Raw genomic sequence first — 24322 nt, forward strand, 5'->3', positions numbered from 1 at the left:
ACCCGGCAGCCCCCAGCTGCTCTACCCCAGGGGTAGGCAAGAAAAGCCTGGTCTGCTGGGGGGGGGGGGGGGGGGGCACTAGCTGCACCCCCCCAGCAGACCAGGGAGACGGGGGTGGCGGGACCGCCCAAGTCCTCCACGGCTTTGCTCCGTCTCCCTGGTCTGCTGACCTGGGAGACGCCGAGCAAAGCCCTCAGAGCATGCGGGCAGCGGGACAGTCCAGGCGCGCCGCGGCTGTCCCACTGTGGGCGTGCTCCAAGGCTCTGCTCCCCATCTCCCTGCAGACCAGGGAGACGGGGAGCAGCTTTTCTCGCCCCGGAGGACGGGGGCGGCCGACCGCGGTGCATCTGGGCGTCCCGCCGCTCCCGTCCTCCAGGGCGAGGAAAGCCCCGTTCGTAAGTCGGATCCGCGTAACTCGGGGACTGCCTGTATTCATGTAAAAACTTGGATTTTTAGAACATCGCTATTTTTAAGTTAAACTGTATTCATTCCATAAACTGTATTCATTCCATAAATCAAATATATAATTAGTTGCCAGTTTTCTAAATCCTAGTACCTGAAGACCATGGTGATAGATACCTTATCTGGACCTTTATATTATCTAAAATTGCTATCTGCTCTTGTAGTTGAAATTTGGATTATATATCCAAGATACTCATCACTACATACATATAACTTACCTTCATTGGCATGAGCGCAAGAAAGTCTGTGATAAGGCTATGAATTTTGCGGATGTAAAATTCTTCCTGGTAGAAATTTTCAGATGCCACCACAGATTCAGTAAGGAACAGGAAGACATCATCAGCAATTGCTAGCTCTGCCATTGCCTCATCTGCCTCAGTGAATTCTGCAAGAGCTAGAAAGAATAAAGAAGGGGAGAGGAAAAAACAATGCTTAGCAAAGTATGCATGTTTCAAAATCAATATAAATGTTTGCCATCTAAGTCTTTTGGAAGGTCAAAGGAACAGTGGACTGTTATGCCAATTCAGTGGGACAGCAGGTACTGGAACTCTGATCAAAGATAAAAAACGTGCATCATCCGCATAGTTCTCTGAATAAGTATGACCAAATCCAGTTAGCTGGGCTATAAATCCCTGTTATTTATAACAATCAGAAACTACCCTTTACTGTGAAATTTAATTATGATACAACTTCACAAAAAAGGTACAGGAAACACCCGAGATGTGACTGCCCGAGTTGTGACCACAAGTTACAACCATTTTTGTAAGTGCGAAGAGGCCAACACCCTCCAACTTACATCCTCAGCCTGCATTTATGATGGCGCACAACACCTATCATAAATGAGGGTTCGAGTTACGACACCCCTGACTTGCAACGCTTCCCCAGGAACCACTCATGTCGCAAGTCAGGGGCTGCCTGTACTTTGGAATGGCTCTAATTCTGATTCCCCTATAGCAAGCCTATATATTTTAGAAAAAATTATCCCCTGTTCTCGGATATCCTTTCTGGCTGACAATGTGTGTTACAAAGTCCCAGCTATAATAGAGCTGCCTTCTACTATATATCTGAGAAAACTTGTGTCTGTCTGTCCATCCGTTCAGTAACTCCTCCTAAATGGTAAGAGCTAGGATCACCAAATTTGATATTTAGCTTCCTCTTACATAACAAAGCAAAGCAAGGGTTGGGTTGTGCCAGTACAATGGGATGTGCCTGGAATGCAATTGTTTCTCATAAAACAAAATGGGAGCGGTCTGCTAGCAGGAATAATTATACTGAAGAGTGACCATGGGGGGGGGGGGGGGGTAACAAGTGGCCAAAAATGGGGACCAGGATGGCTTTAACCCCAGTAGGACAGTGGGTGGCAGGGGTGGAAAAAGGAGCATCTATCTACTATATACTTCAGAGTTTGTTTGTCTGTCTCCAAGCTGGAGGGTATATGCACCTCCCCCACCCACAATCCCAACTGTACCTGCTGCAGTTGAAACAGCCATGGACAAGCACTTCTCACCTGGCCCCAAGCTGCTGAAGTAAGAGAGGGCTGGGATTGTCCTCTCTTCCCACGGCAGCCTGCATCATTAACACCAACCCCTCTTGCCTAACCCCATTCCAAAACAGTAAGTTCAATGAAGAAAAATTAAATTATTTCAGCTAAGGACCTGAGCAATGCCCAGTAAATCCTCTAGCTAACTCATAATTATAGCATTTATGAGTTAGCTAGAGGATTTGGAGCTAGAGGATTAGCTAGAGGAAATTGGAGCCTATTTTTGTTTTTTAATGATAGAGTATAAGCACAGGGCACCAACTACTATTAAATGAAATTTCTATACATTTTTTCAGCACAATATTATTTGCTATGAAAGGATTTTAAGGAGTTTACATCATGAAATAGTATTTCTAAACCTGTATATTTTTCAGACTAATATAATTGTCGGTCAGACTCTCAAATGGAAGTTATCAGTGGTACAGTTCTACGATGCAAGGCAGTTATTGTTCCCTCATATGGCATCAGCTGCTCTGACTTGCAGTATTAAGGGGCCCTGAAGACATGAAAGCAGTTCCACTATGAAGACATGTACCTGTCACATCAGACAGTTGGGATATTCCTCGCAATGCTAGTGCCCATGCTAACCTAACAGTAGCTTGCAGCCCTGGTAGTTTCCATGGTTGAGATTCCTGAAGGCGAGTGTGGATTGTTGCTATGTACTGTCTCTCTGTTAACAGAGGCAGCTGGTGCATCAAATCTGGAAAAACAAAGTGACTCATTATATAAAAAAGTGAAACTGTAAATTCTCATTTCCATTAAAACTAATATGAATAATTCTTGAAACGTATACCCTTGGAGAACAAACATAGCTTCCTTCTCCACTTAGCTATTAAAACAAAATTGTGACTTTTTGTATCTCTTTAAACTGATTGGTTGAGTCATTCAAATAGTCTAAAGCCCAAACAATGTACACTATGCATTCCTTTAAAAATGTTAAGATTCAATATACATTTTATACTATTTTTTTCTACATAAAAAAAAGCAGACATCAGTTTCTAGATACATGTATAAAGCTATGTAACAAGACCACCACTGCTGACTCCCTTCCAAAAAACAAAACTTGATTTTTTCCAATTTCCCTTCCTCAAGCAGAATCCCTCATAAATCAACAGGCCTTGTAATTAACTGAAAGTTATAAATGGGACTATGCATAATTTGTCACTGAAATAAATGCATTAATGTATAATTACATACTCACTTACTTCTCCCTTCTGTAAAAAAGGAGAGAAATTCCATAAAGATACTTTTCTCAACTAGTAGGTGAAAATTTACATGAACAAGTCAGAAAAGTTGAGAGTCAACTGTAACTACAATTTTGTAGGTATAAATGTAAACAGCATAATGTATCATAGAACATTAGCATTGTTCATCTTCAAAATTCTTTAAACGTGACTGAATTAAGCCACATTTTACATGATGAAATTGAGCCATAAATCATTTAATTGATTTACTCAAAGTCACAGAGGAAATCAGTATAAAAATTCAGGATTAAAGACTATTCAGAATTAAACCTCCAGCCACACACTCAGATCAGGCCCTTCCTCTCCTAGCCACATAAATGAACCCAGTTTTTTGCCTCTAGCATCAAGTAAGGATGTTAAATTTAGATTAATCAACTATTCAATTAGTCGATAAGGGCGCCTCCACCTTTGAAGTGTAGCAACAAGCCCCAGGGCTGTTGCTACACTTCAAAGGCAAAAACGCTACGGGGAGCACAGGGCCAGCAGCATTTACTTATCGGATAGCTGACTAGTTGTTCACATCCCCAGTATCAAGTATAGCATCATAAGTAGGTTTCAAGTCAGCCTTTACCCTACTGAAGTATTTTCACTATATCAAGAAATTTTCTACTTAAAATGTCAACCTCACTCAAGTATGATGCCTTTTTGTGGTAAATAATGATCAAATCATTAGCTTTAATTGTTACTATCACTAATACTTTTTGTAGAATAATAAAACATCCATTTCCATAGTTGAAGAAAACTCTACCATTACCTTCCCGGTCCTCTGTGCTCTGCTCCAGAAAACTGACATCAAAGCAGTAAAGAAGAGCCATGAGAAGGGACAAATTCACACAGTCCAATGAGCCATCAGCTTCAACTGTCACTTTCTCCAGATAACTGATAAGGATTAAAGTATCATCCTTGCTCAGTGGAGACTGGCAAGTCCAAACAAACAGGCTTTCAGCCAATGACTGTCGGCACTCTTTGATAAGATCAGAAACCTAGTTTTTTTAAAAAAAAGGGCAAAATTTATAGTTATTTTCATATAATTATCTTCAAATTGTTCAAGATTCTCTTGATCGGTCCATCAGTCAATATGACGGGGCCCAATCACATAAACTTATTTGGAATTCCAAATGAACTTGTGAAATTGCTATTCTTTAAAATGTGGTTTGATCAATTAGGATTTAGTCTTTGATATATACATTCAATAGCTTTTAACATGAATGAGATTTAGATATGTATATAGATAAGACCCCATCAAATTTATGGTCCATTATGGTCAATTTCACAACCAGGGCTTTTAAAATTAGCCAGTATTCTGTTTTGAGATTTTTTCATCTGAAATTTCACAGAAGTCCAACCCAAAAGGCAGACAGAGTGGGAGGGCTGCAAGACTACTGGGGCGTGGAAATCATAGGATTGCCACCCTTACTTCTGCCCTGCTACTGATAGAGACACTGTCTTCAGAGCTGGGCACCCAGAGAGGAAGGCTGCTGACTGGGCACTCAACTCTAAAGCCAGCACCACCACCACCAGCAGTGCAGAAGTGATGATCATAGTTTACGGGGGGTGGGTTCCCACATGTCCAATTTTCCCAACAGTCTCTTGCCCGTGTAGGCAGTTGTTAACTGGTGCCACGGGCTCCCCACACAGGGAGGTGACAGCTGGCACTGACAAGCTTCCTGTAGCTGGAGGAGATCCTCAAGGTGGGTCTAACCTGCCCTGAAGCAGCCCTTTCAGGGGAAGAGGACATCTGGTCCTTTCCCATCCCTGGCCAGGACTAGCAGCTGGAACCTCGCGTGCAGGGTAGAAGCCCCTAGTTGGGCACCAGATTTCACAAGAGATATCAAGTTTCATGGTCCATTACACATTTCATAGCTATAAATTTGGTAGAGCCCTGCATATAGACAACTCTGGGAATTTAAATCTGTGTACTTTTATTGAGTCTCCATTAATGTATGGAATGAGATATGCTATTCATTTTTTCTTTCAATACATCCAGACATTTCCTAAGCATGTTCTAAAGCTGTATTAATATTCAAAGCCTTGGTAAGATCTCAGACTAAAAATACCCCTCTTCACACTTTTGTCTTAATACTAAACTCAGGTAAGATTGTTCGCTGACCCAAGCAATAAAAAATGGTTGTTAATTGTCATGCATCAATTTTTAAATATTATTGTTAGATATGGAAGCATGGCATACATAAAGGTTGCACACAGCATTTTCATACTACCAGCATGATTTTCAGTTTTTTATTGTTTTCAAAAAAAATGTACTAGTTAGATTAAAATTTGATATACTTAATCTCCAACAGGGATCAGTTCTTTTGTTTTTCCTCAAAGTTACTACAAAAGCATGTACAAAGTTATACCTTTACTCCTCGGGGAATTCTGTGCCAAACTAATAAAAATTCTGCATCAAAAAATTGAAAATTGTACACAAAATTTTGAAACTGTGCAAAATTCTGACTACCAGAAACTGGAACTGGACAGAGGATGGATCACTCTATAATTACTTCGTTCTGTTCATTCCCTCTGAAACATCTGGAACTGGCCACGGCTAGATGGACTATTAGTCTGATTCCGTATAGTCATTTTTTATGTTCTTATGCATTTTATCTGCTAATATATTTTCTTCCTTCCTCCTTTTCCACTCTTCCAAAGTCCATTCTGTATTGGAAAAGCTTTGTGCATCAGCCAAAGGGGATAGAAATTTTAAGTCTGGAATATTCCTCCTATATCATCAGTTTGGTGGCTTTGAATGTGGAAGCTGGTGCTTGCAGGGAGCACAAGTTCCCACTGCCTCCACCCTCTGCTGCTTCTGGGGAGGAGTGGGGGGGACAGGCAGCTCCGCAAGAGCTGATATGCACAGGGGGCCAGCTTGAAAGCCAGCTTCCAGCATGTACTGGCTCCTGCTTGCCACACTCAACCCACATAGCTGTCTTGCTATCAGAGGCATCAGGATGGGAGGGAGGCACCAGCTGCTGACTCTCCCCACCTACCCTTTGATAAAAGGTAACAAGGGGGGGGTGTCTGTTGTCATTAGGATTAGCCAATAAACTCAGGCTTATTGGTTAATCATGTAAGCGACTACACACTAACATCCTTAGTAGTTACTATTAATTGGAGCTGTCTTGGCATAAGACATGCAACATAACTAGACTAGGCAAAATGTGCTTAAATGACTGGATCCCATTTTGGCCTATTTTATTTTGAAATTTAGTTTTTAATTCCCTTATTTTGTGTGTGTAGTGTTTAAAGTAAAATCAAAATTACTTTGTTTTAAATTTTAAGTTACATTTCTGTATTTCATTTGGTCTTTTGTTGTCTTTGCTTCTACTTCTTTGCTGAAGGCAGAGAGGGGTTGCTCTAGTAAAGAGTTTGGGAACTAAGCAGGACAAGCATGCAGTAACTCACACAGCTGAACCAGGGAAGCAAATTTATTCACAACACTTCATCCAGTGCAAAGGATGCAGAAACAGAAAGGAGGAAAATAAAAATAATCCCATGGGCAATTTTTAAAATGGGAGAAAGACGTAAATTACACACTACCAGCAGGTCTAATAGAAAGAAAGAGGCCAAAATCACAAGCAAGGGAAGGAGGTAACAAACAGCACCAACTGTGGGGCAGCAAGCTGAGAGAGCACTTTTAAAACTATTGAAACTATTATCAGAAGCCAGAATTTTGGGTTTTTTCCTCCTGGAAGCTGCAGCATACAGCCTTCCTTGATTTTTTTCTAACCATCCAAATGAATTCTCCCTCCAGCTGAATTCTTTACTTGATGTAGTGTCCCACTCTAAAAGTCAGAACAATCTGGTTGATCCATTTCTGCTCCCTATCTCATCTTCAAAATGTTCTCGACCCTCCCTCAATCAAGTGGAATGAGCAGCAAACTAAGAGAAAATTATCTAAATCCAGAGTATGTCTTTAAAAAAAAAAAATGAATAAACTACCATTAAGATTTTGTTAGAGAGAAGATCCCAAACATGAACACATAATATATTTTGTCAGGGATTATAACCATATTTTAATCTGTGCAGTAACTTGGCAAAGTGATTCTCTTACCTCCTTTCGATGTTTCTCACTGCCCAGCCCTCGCTCCCTCTGTAGTTTCTCAAATTCATTGTTCACATCAATGTGAGATACCAGAGTCAGGATCTTCTGGGTCAAACCCTGCTCCATCAGCTCATCTGTAAAGCGTGTTGTCATGGTCACCAACTCTGTGCTATCATGAATAGACACAACATATTAAACAACAAATAATGCTATTCCTGATCACAGCAGAAGAAATTTGCTATACAAATATACAAAAATTCCACATCTGAGAGAAAAAACAAACAAATTAAGCACAGTGACTGACTAAATGAACACTGCAAACTAACCAGTAAACCGAATTCTCAAAAAGTGTTATGATGAATGGATATAAATTATCAAGGTCATGCAATTTCCATCACATGTAAATGAGGAAATTAGTTAACAGACCAGCTAAGCTAAGATTTTTGCAAAAAAATAAAAGCACAGGTAACCTAAAGGCCGTAAAAGCTTTAAAAAAAAAAAATCACAATTGACATGGATTTAAAAAAAAAAAAAAAAAAAACTAAAAACATTCATACATTAACACAACCTATCCTAGGGATATGAATGGTTAACTGGTTAGCTTCACCCTTAATGAGTGAGTCTGCCTGGTAGGGGCTGGAGCCCCGCGGGGCCTATCGCAGGCAGGGGCTGCTTTGACCAGCCTGGGTAGTCCTTGTCCGGGGGGGGGGGGACGGGACACATTCCCCCACTCGCCCGCGCCTTTAATCATTTAACTAGTTAAAACATAACATTTAGCCGGTTAACGAATTAAATGGGATTTTATATACCTAACATACACAATGCAAAACTACTTGCATATGTATTTTAAAAACTTTTAAATAAGAATTTAGACAACTGTAACCAAATTATTTTGTGATAAAACTCAATCTTCTTAAACACTTATTATACCAAAACTGAATTTGAGTTAAGGAAGCACAATTACAGTGACACTAATGGAGTACTGCCTACTTGAAAGCAGCACTGGCTTTGGTCCCTGTCTACAGGGATTCATAACAATAAGTTCAGAGAAGGGGTATTATTTTTACTTGTGGAGCACCACAGATATACTAGGCATTTCACAAAAAAGTCTTCTCCAGAAGAACTTACAATCTCAGTTAAAACCAGAACAACAGGCATCAAGTGAACAGCGAGGATATGGAAAGAGGTAGGCTAGAAGTGAAGACATTACACTTTTACAGAATGTTAGAAGGTTAACAAATATTAGGTGATTGCAATTTTTTCAGCTAATATTTTTTATAGTGTATTATAACTACATCTTAGAAGAAAGATTTGAGGCAGTGGATTCTGCTATAGAACTAAAAAGAGGAGAGGGATGAAGCATGGCTATCAAAGAAGAGGACTTCCTTACTATCTATCTCATACATAGCTTGCGGGCAGTTTCCTGTTCAGGCTTGTGATGAACAGATCAAAATTCAGATTTCCCACTCTTCAGGAAGATCTCTGTTTCTATCTCTTAATCAAATAGCAGCTCATTTAGGCGTAACACCATTTGATCAGAAAGATGTTCTATCTGAATAAGAAAACTAAGTTGCAATTCAAAATGTACTTCTGAACAATGTCTCATGGGAAACTCAAAGGACTCCCAGACAAAAGGGAGCTAATTCCATTTATATAGTATACTCTAGGGGAGTTACAACATAAATCATTGCCTATGGATACACTGGTATTAAAACTCCTTTGTTTCCCAGACTGTAAGAGCTAGGAGCCTTGCAAAGGCAAAGAATTCAGTCTCTGCAGTGGACATAAGCACTTCACATCACATCCCCAGATAATCCCGGGTTATGGGGAAATGCCGAGGGGAGCCTGGGATCAGCTGGGGAGTCCCCAGCTGACTTCAGGCTCCCCGGCTGCCCCTTTGAAACACACGGAGGCAGCATTTTAAAGGGGCAGCCGCCGCACAGTTGATCTGCGAATCAACTGCGCAGTGGCTGTCTCTTTGCAAGTGCTGCCTCTATCTCACAGAGGCAGCAAGAGGGGGATATCGACTAGTCAAAAGACTATCTGATAAGCAAATACTTATCGGATAGTCGACTAGTCTTTAACATCCCTAGCCTTAACTGGTCTGCAAGGAGCGACACCTACCACAACACAAAGCCAGAAGGTGAAGAGGCATAGAGGAACAGAAGAAAATGGGAAATCCAGATAGCCAAATAAAATGTATTTAAAATATGGAAGAATACTGTGCTGAAAAAGACATGAAACAACACCCTCAAATTATAATGAACAAATATGAAAATTCTTACATCCTCAAAACCTAACAAGCCTACAAAGGCATCAGTGGCCAACACAGACAGCTCTTCAATGTGCCTCACATCCAAGGCTCCAAATGGAACTAAAAAACAAACCTGAGCTCCAATGTCCATGTCTTGCCCCGCCGTGACTGGATGAGGGCTCGCAGTGAATTGGCAATGCATCTCTTTCCATCCCAGTACAAAAGAACAGCCACTAAACCCCTTGTAAGTCCAGGAAAATGAGGTTGCTGGTGCTCCCCTGCAGAATGAAAAACATAGACCCACCAAAAAACTCTCAACATTTAAAAAAAAGCTATCTTTAAATTACAAATCCAACAAATGACTTCAAATTCAAAATACAGAGCTGTATTTTATGGACCATCATTCAGTTTGTTCCAGCTCCTACCAATAGGTCCCAGATGCTTCAGGCTTTTGCTCTTAAAACCCAAATTAGACAAGCAGAAGAAATATCATCAAAACCTCATACACTGTACAAGCAAAGGTCAACAAAACATGAAGGGCTCGTCTACACTGGCCCCTTTTCCGGAAGGGGCATGTAAATTTCATGAGTCATAGTAGGGAAATGCGCGGGGGATTTAAATATCCCCCGCGGCATTTAAATAAAAATGTCCGCCGCTTTTTTCCGGCTTTTAAAAAAGCCGGAAAAGAGCGTCTACACTGGCCCCGATCCTCCGGAAAAAGTGCCCTTTTCCGGAGGATCTTATTCCTACTTCAAAGGGCACTTTTTCCGGAGGATCGGGGCCAGTGTAGACGCTCTTCTCCAGCTTTTTTAAAAGCCGGAAAAAAGCGGCGGACATTTTTATTTAAATGCCGAGGGGGATATTTAAATCCCCCGCGCATTTCACTACTACGACTCATGAAATTTACATGCCCCTTCCGGAAAAGGGGCCAGTGTAGACGTAGCCTAAGGGTGTGTCTAAACTACATGGCTCCATTGACTGAGCCATGTAGATTAGGCTGATCGGCAAAAGGAAATGAAGCCACGATTTAAATAATCTCAGCTTCATTTAAATTTAAATGGCTGCTGCGCTGAGTCAACAAACAGCTGATTAGCTGTTTGTCGGCTCAACGCGCTAGTCTGGACGCTCCCGTGCTGACCTGAAAGCCCTTTATTGACCTCCACGTTATGCCTCGTAGGATGAGGTTTACCGAGGAGGTTGATAAAGGGCTTTCATATCGGCTGGGGAGTGTCCAGACTGCCCCCATCTGCCAACAAACAGCTGATCGGCAGAGCGGGGCAGCCATTTAAATTTAAATAAAGCCGCGATTATTTAAATTGCGGCTTCATTTCCCTTTGCCGAACAAACAAATCGACATGGCTCCGTCGACAGAGCCATGTAGTCTAGACGTACCCTAACTGTACTTTACAGTCAGTTTTTCTGTGCTCATTCAGACAGAAAGCATTAACTTCCAACTTTGTTTAACTTGCTTCAGGACTTCATGATAAAGTGGACACCTGTAAAAGCTATCAACAAGATCATACCCACATTTAATAAAAATAAGCAAAAAAGCTTCATCTCTGAAGAGATAACGAGTCTGATGAGTCAACCTAATGACGACTCCTAATGCAATTTTTTAAAAAAATAAAAACATACCTTGAAGTCAGATGGCACTATAATAGTCTGACCTCCTGTGCATTGCAAGTCAGAGAACCTCCCCCACTCCTTTGAGTAACAGGACCCTAAATAGAGTCCTGCAAATCTGCAGATATCCACTTTGCAGCCAATATCTGTGGCTCATTTTTGTGGATATAGCTGCAGATACAAATTTTATATCCACACAGGGTTCTACCCATAACATCTGGCTCAATTATGGAACCCTAAAAACCAAGATTTAAAGCCTTTAAGTTACAGAAAATTCACAGACATTATCATTTATCTGCTTGTCAGGTACTGCGAATTACTTGCCATCATATTATTCATATCCTGAGCATCAGTTTCTATGTTATAACACACAAAGCCACAGGCTCAGAGTATAACTAATACACACTTCACAAATTAATCCCTAAATACATTATTCATTTTTCTAGAAAACAATCATATTATATATATATATATATATATATATATATGTATATAATAAAAAAATAAAAATATCATTTCTCAAATCCAGTAATCATTTGTGATAAAGTACTTATTCAAAATAACTAACAATCCTGATTGCCAGCACCTTACAGATTATTTCCCCTTTTACGACTCATTAAGTGAATAGATTCAAAATATTATTACAGTACAAGGAATAATTTTAGATTTTTAGGAACATCTTTAGCCTAATCCAGAGCATTTAAGCATGTGCTTAGCTAAGTAAACCAGTACTTACAGCAAGATGCCATAAACACTGAATTTCCCTAATTCTAAGAAAGCATTTACTGTTCAATGAAACTATTGTCCTCTCAGTTCAGTGACTCCTTACCAGCTAGAAGGAGTTCAACAGCTGCAAGCTCTCCAATATCAAAGAGGTCACTCAAGATAAAGGCTTCTCTGATGAGCTGCTCTGGCAAAAGTCTGGTACCCTGCTGTCCCTGGATGGCAACCCCTTCAGTACTTGCTTTCTGAATCTTCTCATGCTGTTGCACATTCTTTGGCTGTAAACAAACAAACAAAAAGTAAAGAAGTTCCCAATACAGCAAGATGCTGAACCATTATTCATTTCTGTAAGAGCTAATCAAGAGACCAAACCTTGTCACATTAATTCTTCTTTATAGCAACATATTAGGCTTTCATCACAAACATTGCATACATTTTTACACGCAAATAGAAAATGAGTTTTCACAGTGTTACACAGAACAGGGGTTCTTTTTAGGCAAAAGCAAAAATGATCTTATACCATTAGTGCTGGAGCTTACTTCACTTACAATTATTTAAGTATTCAAGTAGCTGTTGATATATTCCCAACAGGAATTTTCCCATCAGAAACAGATCTAACTAACAAAAAAGATACCATGAATGTTGATGAGAAACTATTAAAGAATTAATTGTTTTACAAATAATACATTATTCCTTTTTTGGATGTTGGTCAACTGCTAAAATGTAGAGAAACAAGATCCTATACTGTATGTCATTGTTAAAGCCTTCAATCTATCAGTTTACAAATAAAAATGAAAGCTTCTACTATAAATGTTGTAGGATAGGTATTTTTTCCTTACTGTAATGTTATTTCTAAATAAATGTCTACTCCTCCACCAGTCAAAAGCTAAATGGGTTTTTCCATTTCATCCCACAATCTTCAGAAGGAACGTCCTTTACGCTTTATATTTTCAAACGTTCACCTCCTTTGCTTTGCTTTTGATGGAATGCTTAAGTAACTGTATTATAAAGATGGAAAAAACACAAGTAGAAATAATTACGTGCTCCATCTCTGAGGCATGGATTAAGTAGAAAAACCCATCAGTGCTTAATTGACTGAGCAGAGGGTATCGTGAAAATAGTTTGAAAACCAATGAAGAAAAATTATGCTTAACATGAAATTATTTAAGTGCAAAAGAATCCAGATAAATACAGGTTACCTGGGATTCTCTGGTCCAGCAACATCTGTGGTCCTTGCAAATCATAGATGTTCCTGGACCAAAGCCCCTGCCCCCACCATCCTGGGTTCAGTGGCAGGAGACCAGTAGCCCCACAGCAGGGGTTGCCAGCAGTGCAGCCAGGAGCCCTGCAACAAGAGGCTGTTCAGTGGCATAGGGAGCCCTAAGGCAGAAGGCAGTCCAGCAGCATAACTGGAAGCCCCGCAGCAGGGGGTGGTCTGGTAGCATAGGGAGCCCTGCAACAGAGGGCGGTCCAGTCGCACAGCCAGCTGGAGGCGGAGGGGCTGCCTGGGGCTGACTGAGGCCAGAAGTAGAGCAGCAGTGGACTAGTGAGCCGGTGGCAGGGGACCTCCCATGGTCTAGCAAATTCCATCATTTGGGACCGGTCAGGTTCCAAGGATGCCAGACCAGGGAGGTCCATCCTGTAATAAGAATCTTTCCAGTTATTTTTATTCTTGGGTATGGATAAACATAAAATAGCCTCTACCTCAAAGAGTAATGATCTTTAAACAAAACAAAAAAACTAGGGGGCTGTGCTCCCTGCTTGTTACACTTGCCAACCCCTGTCTCTGGGGGTAGGTAGCCTCAGTTCATACCCCGGCTGCCAGGGAGGGCCAAGCCAAGGTGTGGCAGCCGGGAGAGAGTGGGAGGAGTCAGGCAGGGCACAGAGTGACATGATGATGTCCCTCTGTTGTCCTGCAGAGAGAGAGAGCTGGGGGGGGGGGGGGGGGGGGCGGGACGGGGGGGGGAGAGTGTAAGTAAGTAAGAAAGAAAAAAGACAAACAAAGCACACTAATCTCACTCCAACTCATTCCAAAAGAGAAAACATTATGTTAATTACCGGGTTTCTGTATAGTGAGATAAAGTCAGGTTTGTGTTTCTTTAAAATCTGGTCCAAGAGATGGATGGCTTCAGGCTGCCTTTTCCAGATAGCATTTACCACTGTTTGCCAGATGTCTTTGTATGGACCCCATAAACTGGCAGCTAAAAAGAAAAGTTTGAAAATAAATCATATTGAAAATAGGAACTATAGAGGAAAGATTATTTATCCACACAGTACATTCTAAAAACAGGTTATTATTTAGATTTACTGTATAGCAGTGATAGGCAACGTGCAGTCCGTGGGCTGTGTGCAGCCCATCAAGGTTCTGCGTGTGGCCTGGGAGGCATTTTGTTTACCACTGCCCATGACAGGATTCTCAGATTCCACTGGTTTCTGTCCATTTCGTTTTTTCCCTACTGGTATTACTAAAGTGACATGCACATAAAGCAAGGGCATATGAAGTAAGGTTTGTGCTGATTCCACACTACTATTGACTATAAGAGCCATGTGCTTCCTCTGATAAATTTCTTTACACAGACATATTTGTTACAAATATAGGTCTGATCCTGCATTCTATCAACTTCAGTAGGACTAGTGGGATAAGTAAGGGTTGAACAGTAGATTCTGTACCAGAATCAAATGAAGCACAGCAAGCTTCCTGCTTTTAGCTCGATACCACAGACCAAAATGAATAAATTCAACAATATCAGAGAACGTACGTGAATAACAATGCTCTGCATACTTGATGAATTACATCTACGTAGAATATTTTAAGCTATATATATATAAATAAATCAATCACATTTTTTAAATGCAATAATCGTTTTCTAATTTTAACAGAAGTACAGTTTAAAAGGTGTTTTGGATTCACCAGATTGTACTCTATTAAGAGATTTTTCCACACTTGTTGCTGCCATACCACCTAATGGCAGAAGAGTAAGAAATAGAGTAAACAAAAGCAATGAATACTAAATAAAGCATTGTATTGATAAACATTTGACAGAGTATATAAATTCTGGCTATTAATATTTTACACATAAATCCTTAGGAGTAGATAATACATGTTCATATTCTACAGGAATGAAAAAAGTCAGTTATAGAAATATGAATTTGTTTTATAATACAAAAGATTAATGAAGCAGCATTAACTTGTACTGAGATTTTTTCCCCAGGGTTATTAGGGTTATTTTTAGAAGACAGACCATCCTCCAAAAAACTGTTATTGTGTTGTGTTACTGACTGTTATTCAGGCCAAGTTTAAGACCCTACTCTCTTCCTTTACCTGGTACCATTGGCACAAGTTTTACTTGGAAATGCTACAACTGAATTTAGCACTGAGGATGAGTGATCGCTCCACATTAGAAAGGATATTCTGGATCAAAATTTCTATGCACAGGAAGGAATTTAGGAAGCGTACACTAAAAGTTTAATTTCTTTCAAGAGCACAGACAAAACAAAAACAGCATCCTATTTCATCTTTCAACAGCAACCTTAATATTCAAATATGATACCATTATGCAGAAATCATTCTTCGAACTAGATAGTAAAACTGGCAATAGTATGTTATTCATTTATTTAAAATAGTTCTACCCTGCCTCTCTATTTAAAATATTTGAGGCGGTTTACAAAATGTTTAAACACACAAAATAAATAAATATACATTTAAGTAAAATACAGGACCCCCCAAAGGGGGGGCATAAAACCTGCTAAAACACCTCAAAAGGAAGGACAAATACACACAATTAAACACCAATAAAAGCACAGGTAAAAGGAGTGGCCTTAGCCTGGCGCCAAAACAGTGGCAGCACTGGCACCAGGTGAATATCCCTGGGGAGAGAATTCCATAGCCTAGGGGCAAAGGCTGAGAAGGCCCCAATCCGCATAGATGTTAACTTTATCTCCACAAGTGAAGGAACACGGAGCAGAGCCTCCTCAGCCATCCTCAGACCCCAGGCGGGTTGTATAGGAGGAGACAGTCCTTCAAATACCCCGATTTCAACCCATTTAGGGCTTTTGCCCGGAAACATACCGGAAGCCAGTGCAGCTGCTGGAGCACCAGCATAATGTGCTCTGTATAACAAGTATTAGCGAAAACTCAAGCAGCCGCATCCTGGACCAGTTGAAGCTTCCGAAGACTCTTCAAAGTCAGCCCCATGTAGAGTGCATTACAAGAGCATGAATCGCTGTAGCACTATGTTAAATGACTCCTGTCTACAGAGTATCATCAACTATTCTGATGGTTTAGAAATAACAACCCTCCAAATAATCAGCCACCAGTCTAACATGCAAATGCCAACATTTTGTTTGCTGGATACCACTGATGTTCCTGAAACAATTTTCAAATTCTTCTCAAAACAAAACGGTGGGTAGCTGTGTTAGTCTGTAATAGAAAAACAATGAATAGTCCTGCAGCACCTTAGAGACTAAGAATGTAGATGGTATCAGATGAAGACGTGGGTTGTGCCCACAAAAGTTCATGATACCATCTACATTTTTGTTAGTCTGTAAGGTGCTGCAGGACTATTCATTGTATTTTAAGTTTTTTCTATTACAAACTAACATGGCTACCCCTTTGATACTGTATTATTTGTTTTGCAGTATTTCTAAAGGCCACCAAATCAAGAATTATGGCCCCACTATGCTAGGTATTACACAACACATATAACACAAAGATGGCCTCTGCACTATAAAGCTTTCAATCTACAGCAGTGGTCTCCAACCTTTTTACACCCAAGATCACTTTTTAAATCTCAGAACAGGCGAAGATCTACCGCCCCGCCCCTTCCTTGAAGCTCCGCCCCGCCCCTTCCTTGAAGCCCCGCCCTCTCTATTCTCCTCCTGTCCATAACTTGCTATCCCCAGCCCTCACTTACACACTCTGATCAACAGTTTATTTTTAAATTATGTGATACATACAATTAAAATCACGTGTTTATAGTTATGAAATAAATGGTCTGTTTTGTATTCATGCTATTTAAATCTAAAATGAAACATTTATAATTATACATTTTGTGGGGACAGAGTACTGCGGCTGGGGGCAGGGGAGAGGGGACAGGGTGCTGGGAGGGCAGAGGACAGGGTGCTAGTGGGGACAAGGTTCTGCAGCAGGAGACAGAGTGCCAGTGGGGACAGAGTTCGGGGAGTGGGGACAGGAATGGGGACCGAGTTCTGTAGCTGGGGACAGGAGTGGGGACAGCATTCTATGACTCGGGAGAGCGGGCTGGGGAGTGGGGTGCCAGTGGACGCAGAGAGTCCCCTGCATCTCCCTTCTCCCAGCATACTCCCCCCCCCCCCGGGAAACCAGTGCGCGCCTGCCCCAGGGCCAACCCCCCCTGTGCAGGGAAGCCCTGCGCGCGCCTGCCCAGGGGCAGCCCTCCCCTCTCCTGAAGGGAAGCCCCCCGCGCGTGCGCCTGCCCAGGGAGCAGACCCTCCCATCGCGCAGGGAAGCCGCGCACGCGCACACGCCTGCCCCGCAGCCAGCACCGCCCCCTCCTCCCATGCAGGGAAGCCCCGCGTGCGCGTGCCTGCCTCGGAGCCAACTCCCCCTCCCCCGCCCCCGTGCAGGAAAGCCCTGCATGCGCGCCTGCCCATGGGGCTGACCCTCCCCCCACCGCGCCGGGAAGCCCTGCGCGAACACCTGCCCCGGGGCCAACCCCCCGTGCCCGCCGGAAACCCTCTGCGCGCCTCCTGCAGGGCTGACTCACCCTCCTGTGCGGTGCAGGGGGCCGGCAGAGCAGCTAGCGCACTTCTGGCATTGCCAGAAGTGGCTCTAAGCCGCGGGACTTCTGAAGCCGACACTACCTCTTGAGGTAAGTAGTGAGGCTTCTGGGGGGTGGGAGGGAAATGGGGGCGGGGCGGACAGGACACCTCGCGAGCTACTGGTCAAGGCCTCGAGATCAACCAGTAGCTCGCAATCGACCTGTTGGTGACCACGGATCTACAGCCTTGTTTACACAGAAAAGTTGAAATACTTTAACTAAAACTGAGATGGTTGCACTTTTTTTGCAGTGAAAACAAAGCCAATCTCAGTATAAATTCATGGTGGGGACAAGGCACAGGTAGTTTTTAAACTAAGGCCTTGTCCACAATACTGGAGGACTGATGCTCCAGTGATCAATATTCTGTGGTTCGATTTAGCGGGTCTGTCAACCACAGTATTCCTTGCAGTGGTGAGGAGTAAGGGAAGTCGACGGGGGAGGTGCAGCAGGGGTAGGTCCCAGACCCAGCACAAGCTGGGGACTGAGCCAGGCTTGCTTAGTCCCAGCTCATGCTGGGTCTAGCAGCCCCTGTCCACAGGGGTCCCGGTGGGGAGCTGGGACCCCCTGCAAGCAGAGGCTGCTTTGTGGCAACCTCCCCTGCCCTCCCTCCACGCTGCTGCTCTTTTCTTGTCTCATCTTCTAGATGTTGTAGAGTGGAAAGCTGTTCACTCTCCAAAGGTTTTTTGTCTCCCCCCCCCCACTCTTTTTTGAGCTTCCCTTTTTCCTTTCCCCAGTTTAATTTTTTATCTTCACAAATTTTAGTGGCTTCCTTCAGCTATCATGGCATGAAATAGATATGATTCTATTCAATTTGCTGCTGCTTCCAATACTGTTCAGAAACATTGAAACATCAGAATTGTCAGTTTTATTCTGCTATTTCTCCACTCTACTTTCGCTGGCTGGCTAGGGTGAATCGCTTGTTGAACTTAAACTAAATTAATCTAGGCATCATGTAAACTGATTTATGAGCACATGTATGTGTATATAAGTTGCACTGGTTTAACTAAAACTGTGTCTTCATTGCAGAAAAGTTTAACTCTTTCATTGTGAACTCATGATAAGAGATAAGGCACGGATAATAGGGATATAAGCAAGTAGTTGACTACCCGATAAGTGTAGGCTTATCGGGTATTTGAGTTAACTACTTGGCTGCTTGCTTCCCCGCCCCCCTTTGCTGCCTCTGTATTAGGGATGTTAAATTGTGTTTAATAAGCTAATCAACTAGTCGAGGCACTACTCAACAACTCAATAAGCATATGTTATTAGAAGCAGCAGCGTGGAGGGAGGGCAGGGGAGGTTGCCACAAAGCAGCCTCTGCTTGCGGGGGGTCCCAGCTCCCCACCGGGACCCCTGTGGACAGGGGCTGCTAGACCCAGCATGAGCTGGGACTAAGCAAGCCTGGCTCAGTCCCCAGCTTGTGCTGGGTCTGGGACCTACCCCTGCTGCACCTCCCCCGTCGACTTCCCTTACTCCTCACCACTGCAAGGAATACTGTGGTTGACAGACCCGCTAAATCGAACCACAGAATATTGATCACTGGAGCATCAGTCCTCCAGTATTGTGGACAAGGCATCTATTTCATGCCATGATAGCTGAAGGAAGCCACTAAAATTTGTGAAGATAAAAAATTAAACTGGGGAAAGGAAAAAGGGAAGCTCAAAAAAGGGGGAGGGGGGACAAAAAACCTTTGGAGAGTGAACAGCTTTCCACTCTACAACATCTAGAAGATGAGACAAGAAATAGTAGGCTGCATTTCCACCATTTATTTGCTAAGCATGGAGTTCCTTAGCAGGATCCAGAAACAGTACCCTGGTGGGAATCACAGCATGTTGTTCCTTCCCCCTAGCTGGATTGAGGATAGTGTTTTGCGTGTATGTTCACAAGCATGCAGCACTCCATTACCAAGAGTGCCTCTAGACCCTGCTGCAATCCCATCATCCTCTCCCATACTCTCCAATGCATTTTAGTAGTTTATTTCAAGCCACAACAAAGATTTTTCCTTATGAAGAATAAGCCACATGCTACAGTCTCAAACTTTAAAACATGCACAAGGTTCATTTTACGTGAGAGAGTATTACTAGTGGCATCACATGTTTGTAGGACAGGGGCTAAATCTAGTTCAGCTATTTTCAATTTAAAAGTAGTACTGTTTCTAAAAGGATAAACTTAAAGAAATGGGCTGTGCCCACAAAAGCTCATGATACCGTCTACGGCTATCTACACTCACGGCTTCTTGCATGAGAAATATGCAAACAAGGCTAAGCGTGGAATATCGCCGAGCCTCGTTTGCATACCTAAAGAGATGCCATTTTTGCAGAAGAGGCTCTTGCACCAGAAGGAGCTGCCTACACTGCCCCTTCTTGCACAAGAAAAACCTGTTTGTGCAACGCCGCTAAACTGATTTTTTTCAGGAATAACGGCATTGCACAAGAGGGTTTTTCTTGCGCAAGAAGGGGCAGTGTAGTCAGCTCCTTCTGGTGCAAGAGCATCTTCTGCTAAAATGGCAGCTTATTAGGTATGCAAATGAGGCTCAGCAATATTCCACGCTTAACCTCATTTGCATATTTCCCACACAAAAAGCCGTGAGTGTAGACATAGCCTACATGTTTTGTTAGTTTTTAAAGTGCTATCAGACTATTTGTTGTTTTTTAAGTTTATCCTGTACAGACTAACTCGGCTACTGCCTGAAGCTTTTGTTCCTAAAAGATTAGGGTTCAGATTTTGATAATGTAGGGGCTGAAGAGAAAGTCCCTGCACCCATCATGCAGGACATGAACACCCCAAATGGCACCAAAGGGCAGTGAGAACTGCCCCCTAAAACTTTATCTCCCTCACGTTACTTGGGTTGCCAAGTCTCACAATTTTATCATTTATATTTCCGTAGTGACTAGGAAATCTAGTCTTTGTCCAGGACCCAATTGCACCAGATACTCTGCAAGAGTCCCTGCACCAAGCATTTGACAATCCATGAGGGAGACAAGAAATGAGAGATGGGGAACACAAGGTGCGTGTATTCATGTAAATGTGAAACTGATGAAAATTTCAGCAGTTACACGTGGGCGGGGGGGGAGGTAGCTCCCCACGTATCGGCTCCCACCCGCCCCCTGCACTGCTCCCTTTGATACAGACGCAGCAGCGCCGTGGGCGGCACTTATGTGTAACCATTCACATTAATCGCACACACGTTTGCGCTTCCACATCCCTTGTCAGCAGCACTAGCAGCCAGGAGGGGATCTGGCGACGCGGGGCCCCTGGGGTGTTTCTCCTCGGAGCACCTGCTCCTGCGATTATGCCAGACCCGAGGGGGGGGGGGGGGGTTCCTGGCTCGACCGAAGACGCGTTGCCAGGCACGGGGGCTGCAGAGAGCAGTGGGGGCCCGGCCCTAGACCTCGACCCCCCCCCCCCGGGCTCAGAAACTAAAAGGCAAAGGACCCCGCACCCCGGCTCTTGTGGGAGGCTTCCCGGGGCGGGGCTGGCGCACGGTCTCTGCCAGCCAGGCACACACGGGCGGGCCCGGAGCCGAGGGGGCCACAGATCTCGCGCCGCCGCCTCCTCTTGCTGCTGCACTTCTCCCCCCGCGGCCGTTCCCCTCGGGCGGGGCGGGGCGGGGCGGGGACAGGGGCCGCACGAGCCGGCGCGGCGCCGCCCCCTGTTACCGGCCTCGCGCTCGGGAGCCTTTTACCTGAATTTACCGCCAACAGCGCCGCCATCTTGGAAAGCAACTAACAGGCGCCGCCGCCGCCTCAGAGAAGCCCAGAAAGAGTTGGAGGCGCTTGAAGCGCTGCCTGCCTAGAAATACCGCTCTCCTCGCCGCCTACAGGGCACGCTGCTTCCCCTAAAATCCATAGTGGGATGGTCCCTAATACACTAATCAATTATACACCCCACTCCTGGTATTGGGTCCCTTTGAAACAGGCAGGGCTGCCTGTGGAAAATTGTGGGAGGGGGCCTTCGTGGGCTGCAATGCATGCCGGGAATTGTAGTCCATTTATGGATTATGGGAAGTGGCGCAAACTACTAAACTAAAGTTTCCAGGAAAAAAAACAACAGATACAGTAGCATCTTAAAAACTAACAAAATATGTAGATGGTTAGTCTTTACTGTGCTACTAGTCTATTTGCTGGTTTTTTGGTTTTAGTTTTTCCTGTTACAGATAAACTTGGCTTCCACCGCTGAAGCTTTTAAAGTTCCCAGGTAGTCCAGCTCTGCTCCCATACCCTTTACCCAGAGTGAAACCAGATGGATGGATATGCAGAAGCTTTATTCTGCTCACAAAACCACATCCCATTATCATGTTTGCACAACCAAGAAAAAATTCACAAGCACCAGGACCACTCCAGGGGACAAAATCTGCTCAACCCACCCTAGAATGGGAAATAATGTTATTTTGCTATCCTGTTTACAAAATATATACTTAGTTTCAAAAACTAGATTTCCAAAGATTATATTAATATAATCTATTTAAGTAGTCACAGCGACCAGCCTTTCCTACTTTAAACCATTTTGGACCCTTTATAACTTTTTCAGAAAATTGTTTTTAATAAACACCTGGAGTGCAGTGTAAAAATAACAGATTGCACATTTCATGTAATTATCTCAAAACACTTTTCAAGTGAGAAAACAGACAGGGCAGGCTGATTTACACAATGTTGCATCAATCAATATTATAGATCAATATCCTACAGAGAAACTGACCTCAAGTCTCCAGACTACTAGTTTAGCGACTGGAAACCAAAGAAAACATGTTTACAAAAATGACACAATTGTAATAAAAACAAATAATGACATCATGCAATTTAATTTATATTGTGGTATGAGTGTGAGTTATAATAATTATAGGTTTAATAGTAAAAGTCATTTGGAAATGTTACTGTGCTTGGTTCCTTCATATTATATATATTTGTATTAATGGTCTTTGTATTGCTGTGTTTTAATTTTATTAAAATATTTTTCAGTGGGCCTACTCACTAATAAAACTAGGCACATGTACATGTGACCACAAATGGACTTTTTTATGAGGCAATCAGATTCTATGCATGCAGTACTGTTGTAACTGTGTAGTTCCCAGGATATTACAGATACAAAGTGAATGAGCTAATACCTATTTTTGGACCAATTTCTGTTAGTGAGAAAGACAAGCTTCCTAGTGGAGCTCTTCTTCAGGGCTGAAGTAGGTCCAAAAAAAGATATTACCTCACCTATCTTGTCTCTCTAATCAGATTCTGTTTCATAACTCCTATCTCCCATAATTAACATAATATATATGTTTTATCCCTCTCCATTTTTCCTGCCTTCCTTTGTCAGATTCTGATGAACAAAGTGTCTTCCATTATATCCCTTTCTTTATAGCCATCACTGTGAAAAAAATATTCCTCAAATGTGTGCTATAAGGAAAGTGTGATTCCTTAATAGTGAAATTAATGCAGAGACAGTAGAAAATTTCTTAGTTTTTCAACTAAAAACTATAAATCAATTATCACATTTTAGGTTTTCAAAAACTGAATATCTTCAATTTCTGCAACTGTTCATTAAAAATCAGGAAAAATTTTAATGGAAAATATTTTTTTAAATGTGATGAAAAGGGACCTTTCTTCTGGAAAAAAAATCATTTACCAAAAAACAAACCCAAATTTTAATTTTAAAACATCTAAAGTTTTTTACCAATTCTACAAGCAAGTTAATTGGATTTGAAATCCTATTTCTTGTGGTCTTTGATTATGGAATAAAGCATCTAATCCTGAACACCAGGGAACCTACCCATCTCAGGCTATGTCTACAGTGCAGGCTTCTTGCACAAGAACACCCATTCTTGTGGAAAAATTTGCGGAGCCTCCACACTACAAGCCTGTTCTTGCACAAGAAAGTTTACAGTAGATCGTCATAAGAGAGGGTTTTTTGCTCAAGAATTATTCCTCTCCCCACGAGGAATAAACCTTTTTGTGCAAAAAGGTTGTGTGGACACTCCGCCGGTGCACTTCAACATGGAGCCAAGAACTTCTAAATTGTGGCAAAATAGATTATCAAAAGAAAGTTGAGGAAAGAACTGTCAGAAATAAAGAAAAGGCACAGAAAACAGTTAGACATATATCTGGAACTAAGGAAGGTGTACTAATATTTAACAAGTGTGATACATCTGAAGACTGTCTACTTCAGGGGTGGGAAATCTGGAGCCCACAGACCAGACGCAGTTCATCTGGGCTAGCCCCTAGCGGTCTGCCAGATACTTTGTTTACCTGAGCATTCACAGGGATGACCACTCACAGCTCCTGTTGGCCACGGTTTACTGTCTCCAACAAATGACAGCTACAAAAAGTGGTGGCCTGGCCTGCACCACCTCCCACAAACAGCAGCCAAATGAAGCATCTGGTGCTTGCCAGGGACTAACCCTGGTGAATTGTATCTGGCCAGCGCACCAGAGTTTCAGACACACCCTTTGGTCTATTTACTGCCCTTCTGTTTCAAAATAATATCTCTTGGAAGGCTTTCCTGTCCCAGTCACTATACTGATGGCAACTTTTCTTCAGTATATTCCCATAGAGATAAGAGATGCCTTCGAGAGACACATTCATGTCAGTGGCCAGTACTTAACATTTTCACACTTGAACTTTATTAAAATTAAGTTACTCTTCCTGCAAA

General features: G+C 42.5%; 1 protein-coding gene across 1 annotated transcript in view; it reads right to left on the reverse strand.

Moving 5' to 3' along the window:
* The window catches only part of NUP205 (nucleoporin 205), an 88757-nt gene extending 67227 nt beyond the window's left edge, over positions 1 to 21530 (reverse strand). Inside the window, exons 1-8 of the mRNA XM_006125865.4 lie at positions 21369 to 21530; positions 13947 to 14089; positions 11995 to 12166; positions 9676 to 9820; positions 7298 to 7457; positions 4001 to 4229; positions 2538 to 2702; positions 681 to 856 (exon numbers count right to left, since the gene is read on the reverse strand). Of these exons, the coding sequence (XP_006125927.2) occupies positions 681 to 856; positions 2538 to 2702; positions 4001 to 4229; positions 7298 to 7457; positions 9676 to 9820; positions 11995 to 12166; positions 13947 to 14089; positions 21369 to 21396 (1218 nt within the window). The 5' untranslated portion in view covers positions 21397 to 21530. The remainder of the gene's footprint in view (positions 1 to 680; positions 857 to 2537; positions 2703 to 4000; positions 4230 to 7297; positions 7458 to 9675; positions 9821 to 11994; positions 12167 to 13946; positions 14090 to 21368) is intronic.
* Positions 21531 to 24322: the final 2792 nt, after the last annotated feature.

The sequence above is a fragment of the Pelodiscus sinensis genome, chromosome 1, assembly GCF_049634645.1.
Source record: "Pelodiscus sinensis isolate JC-2024 chromosome 1, ASM4963464v1, whole genome shotgun sequence".
NCBI classification, from domain to species: domain Eukaryota; kingdom Metazoa; phylum Chordata; order Testudines; family Trionychidae; genus Pelodiscus; species Pelodiscus sinensis.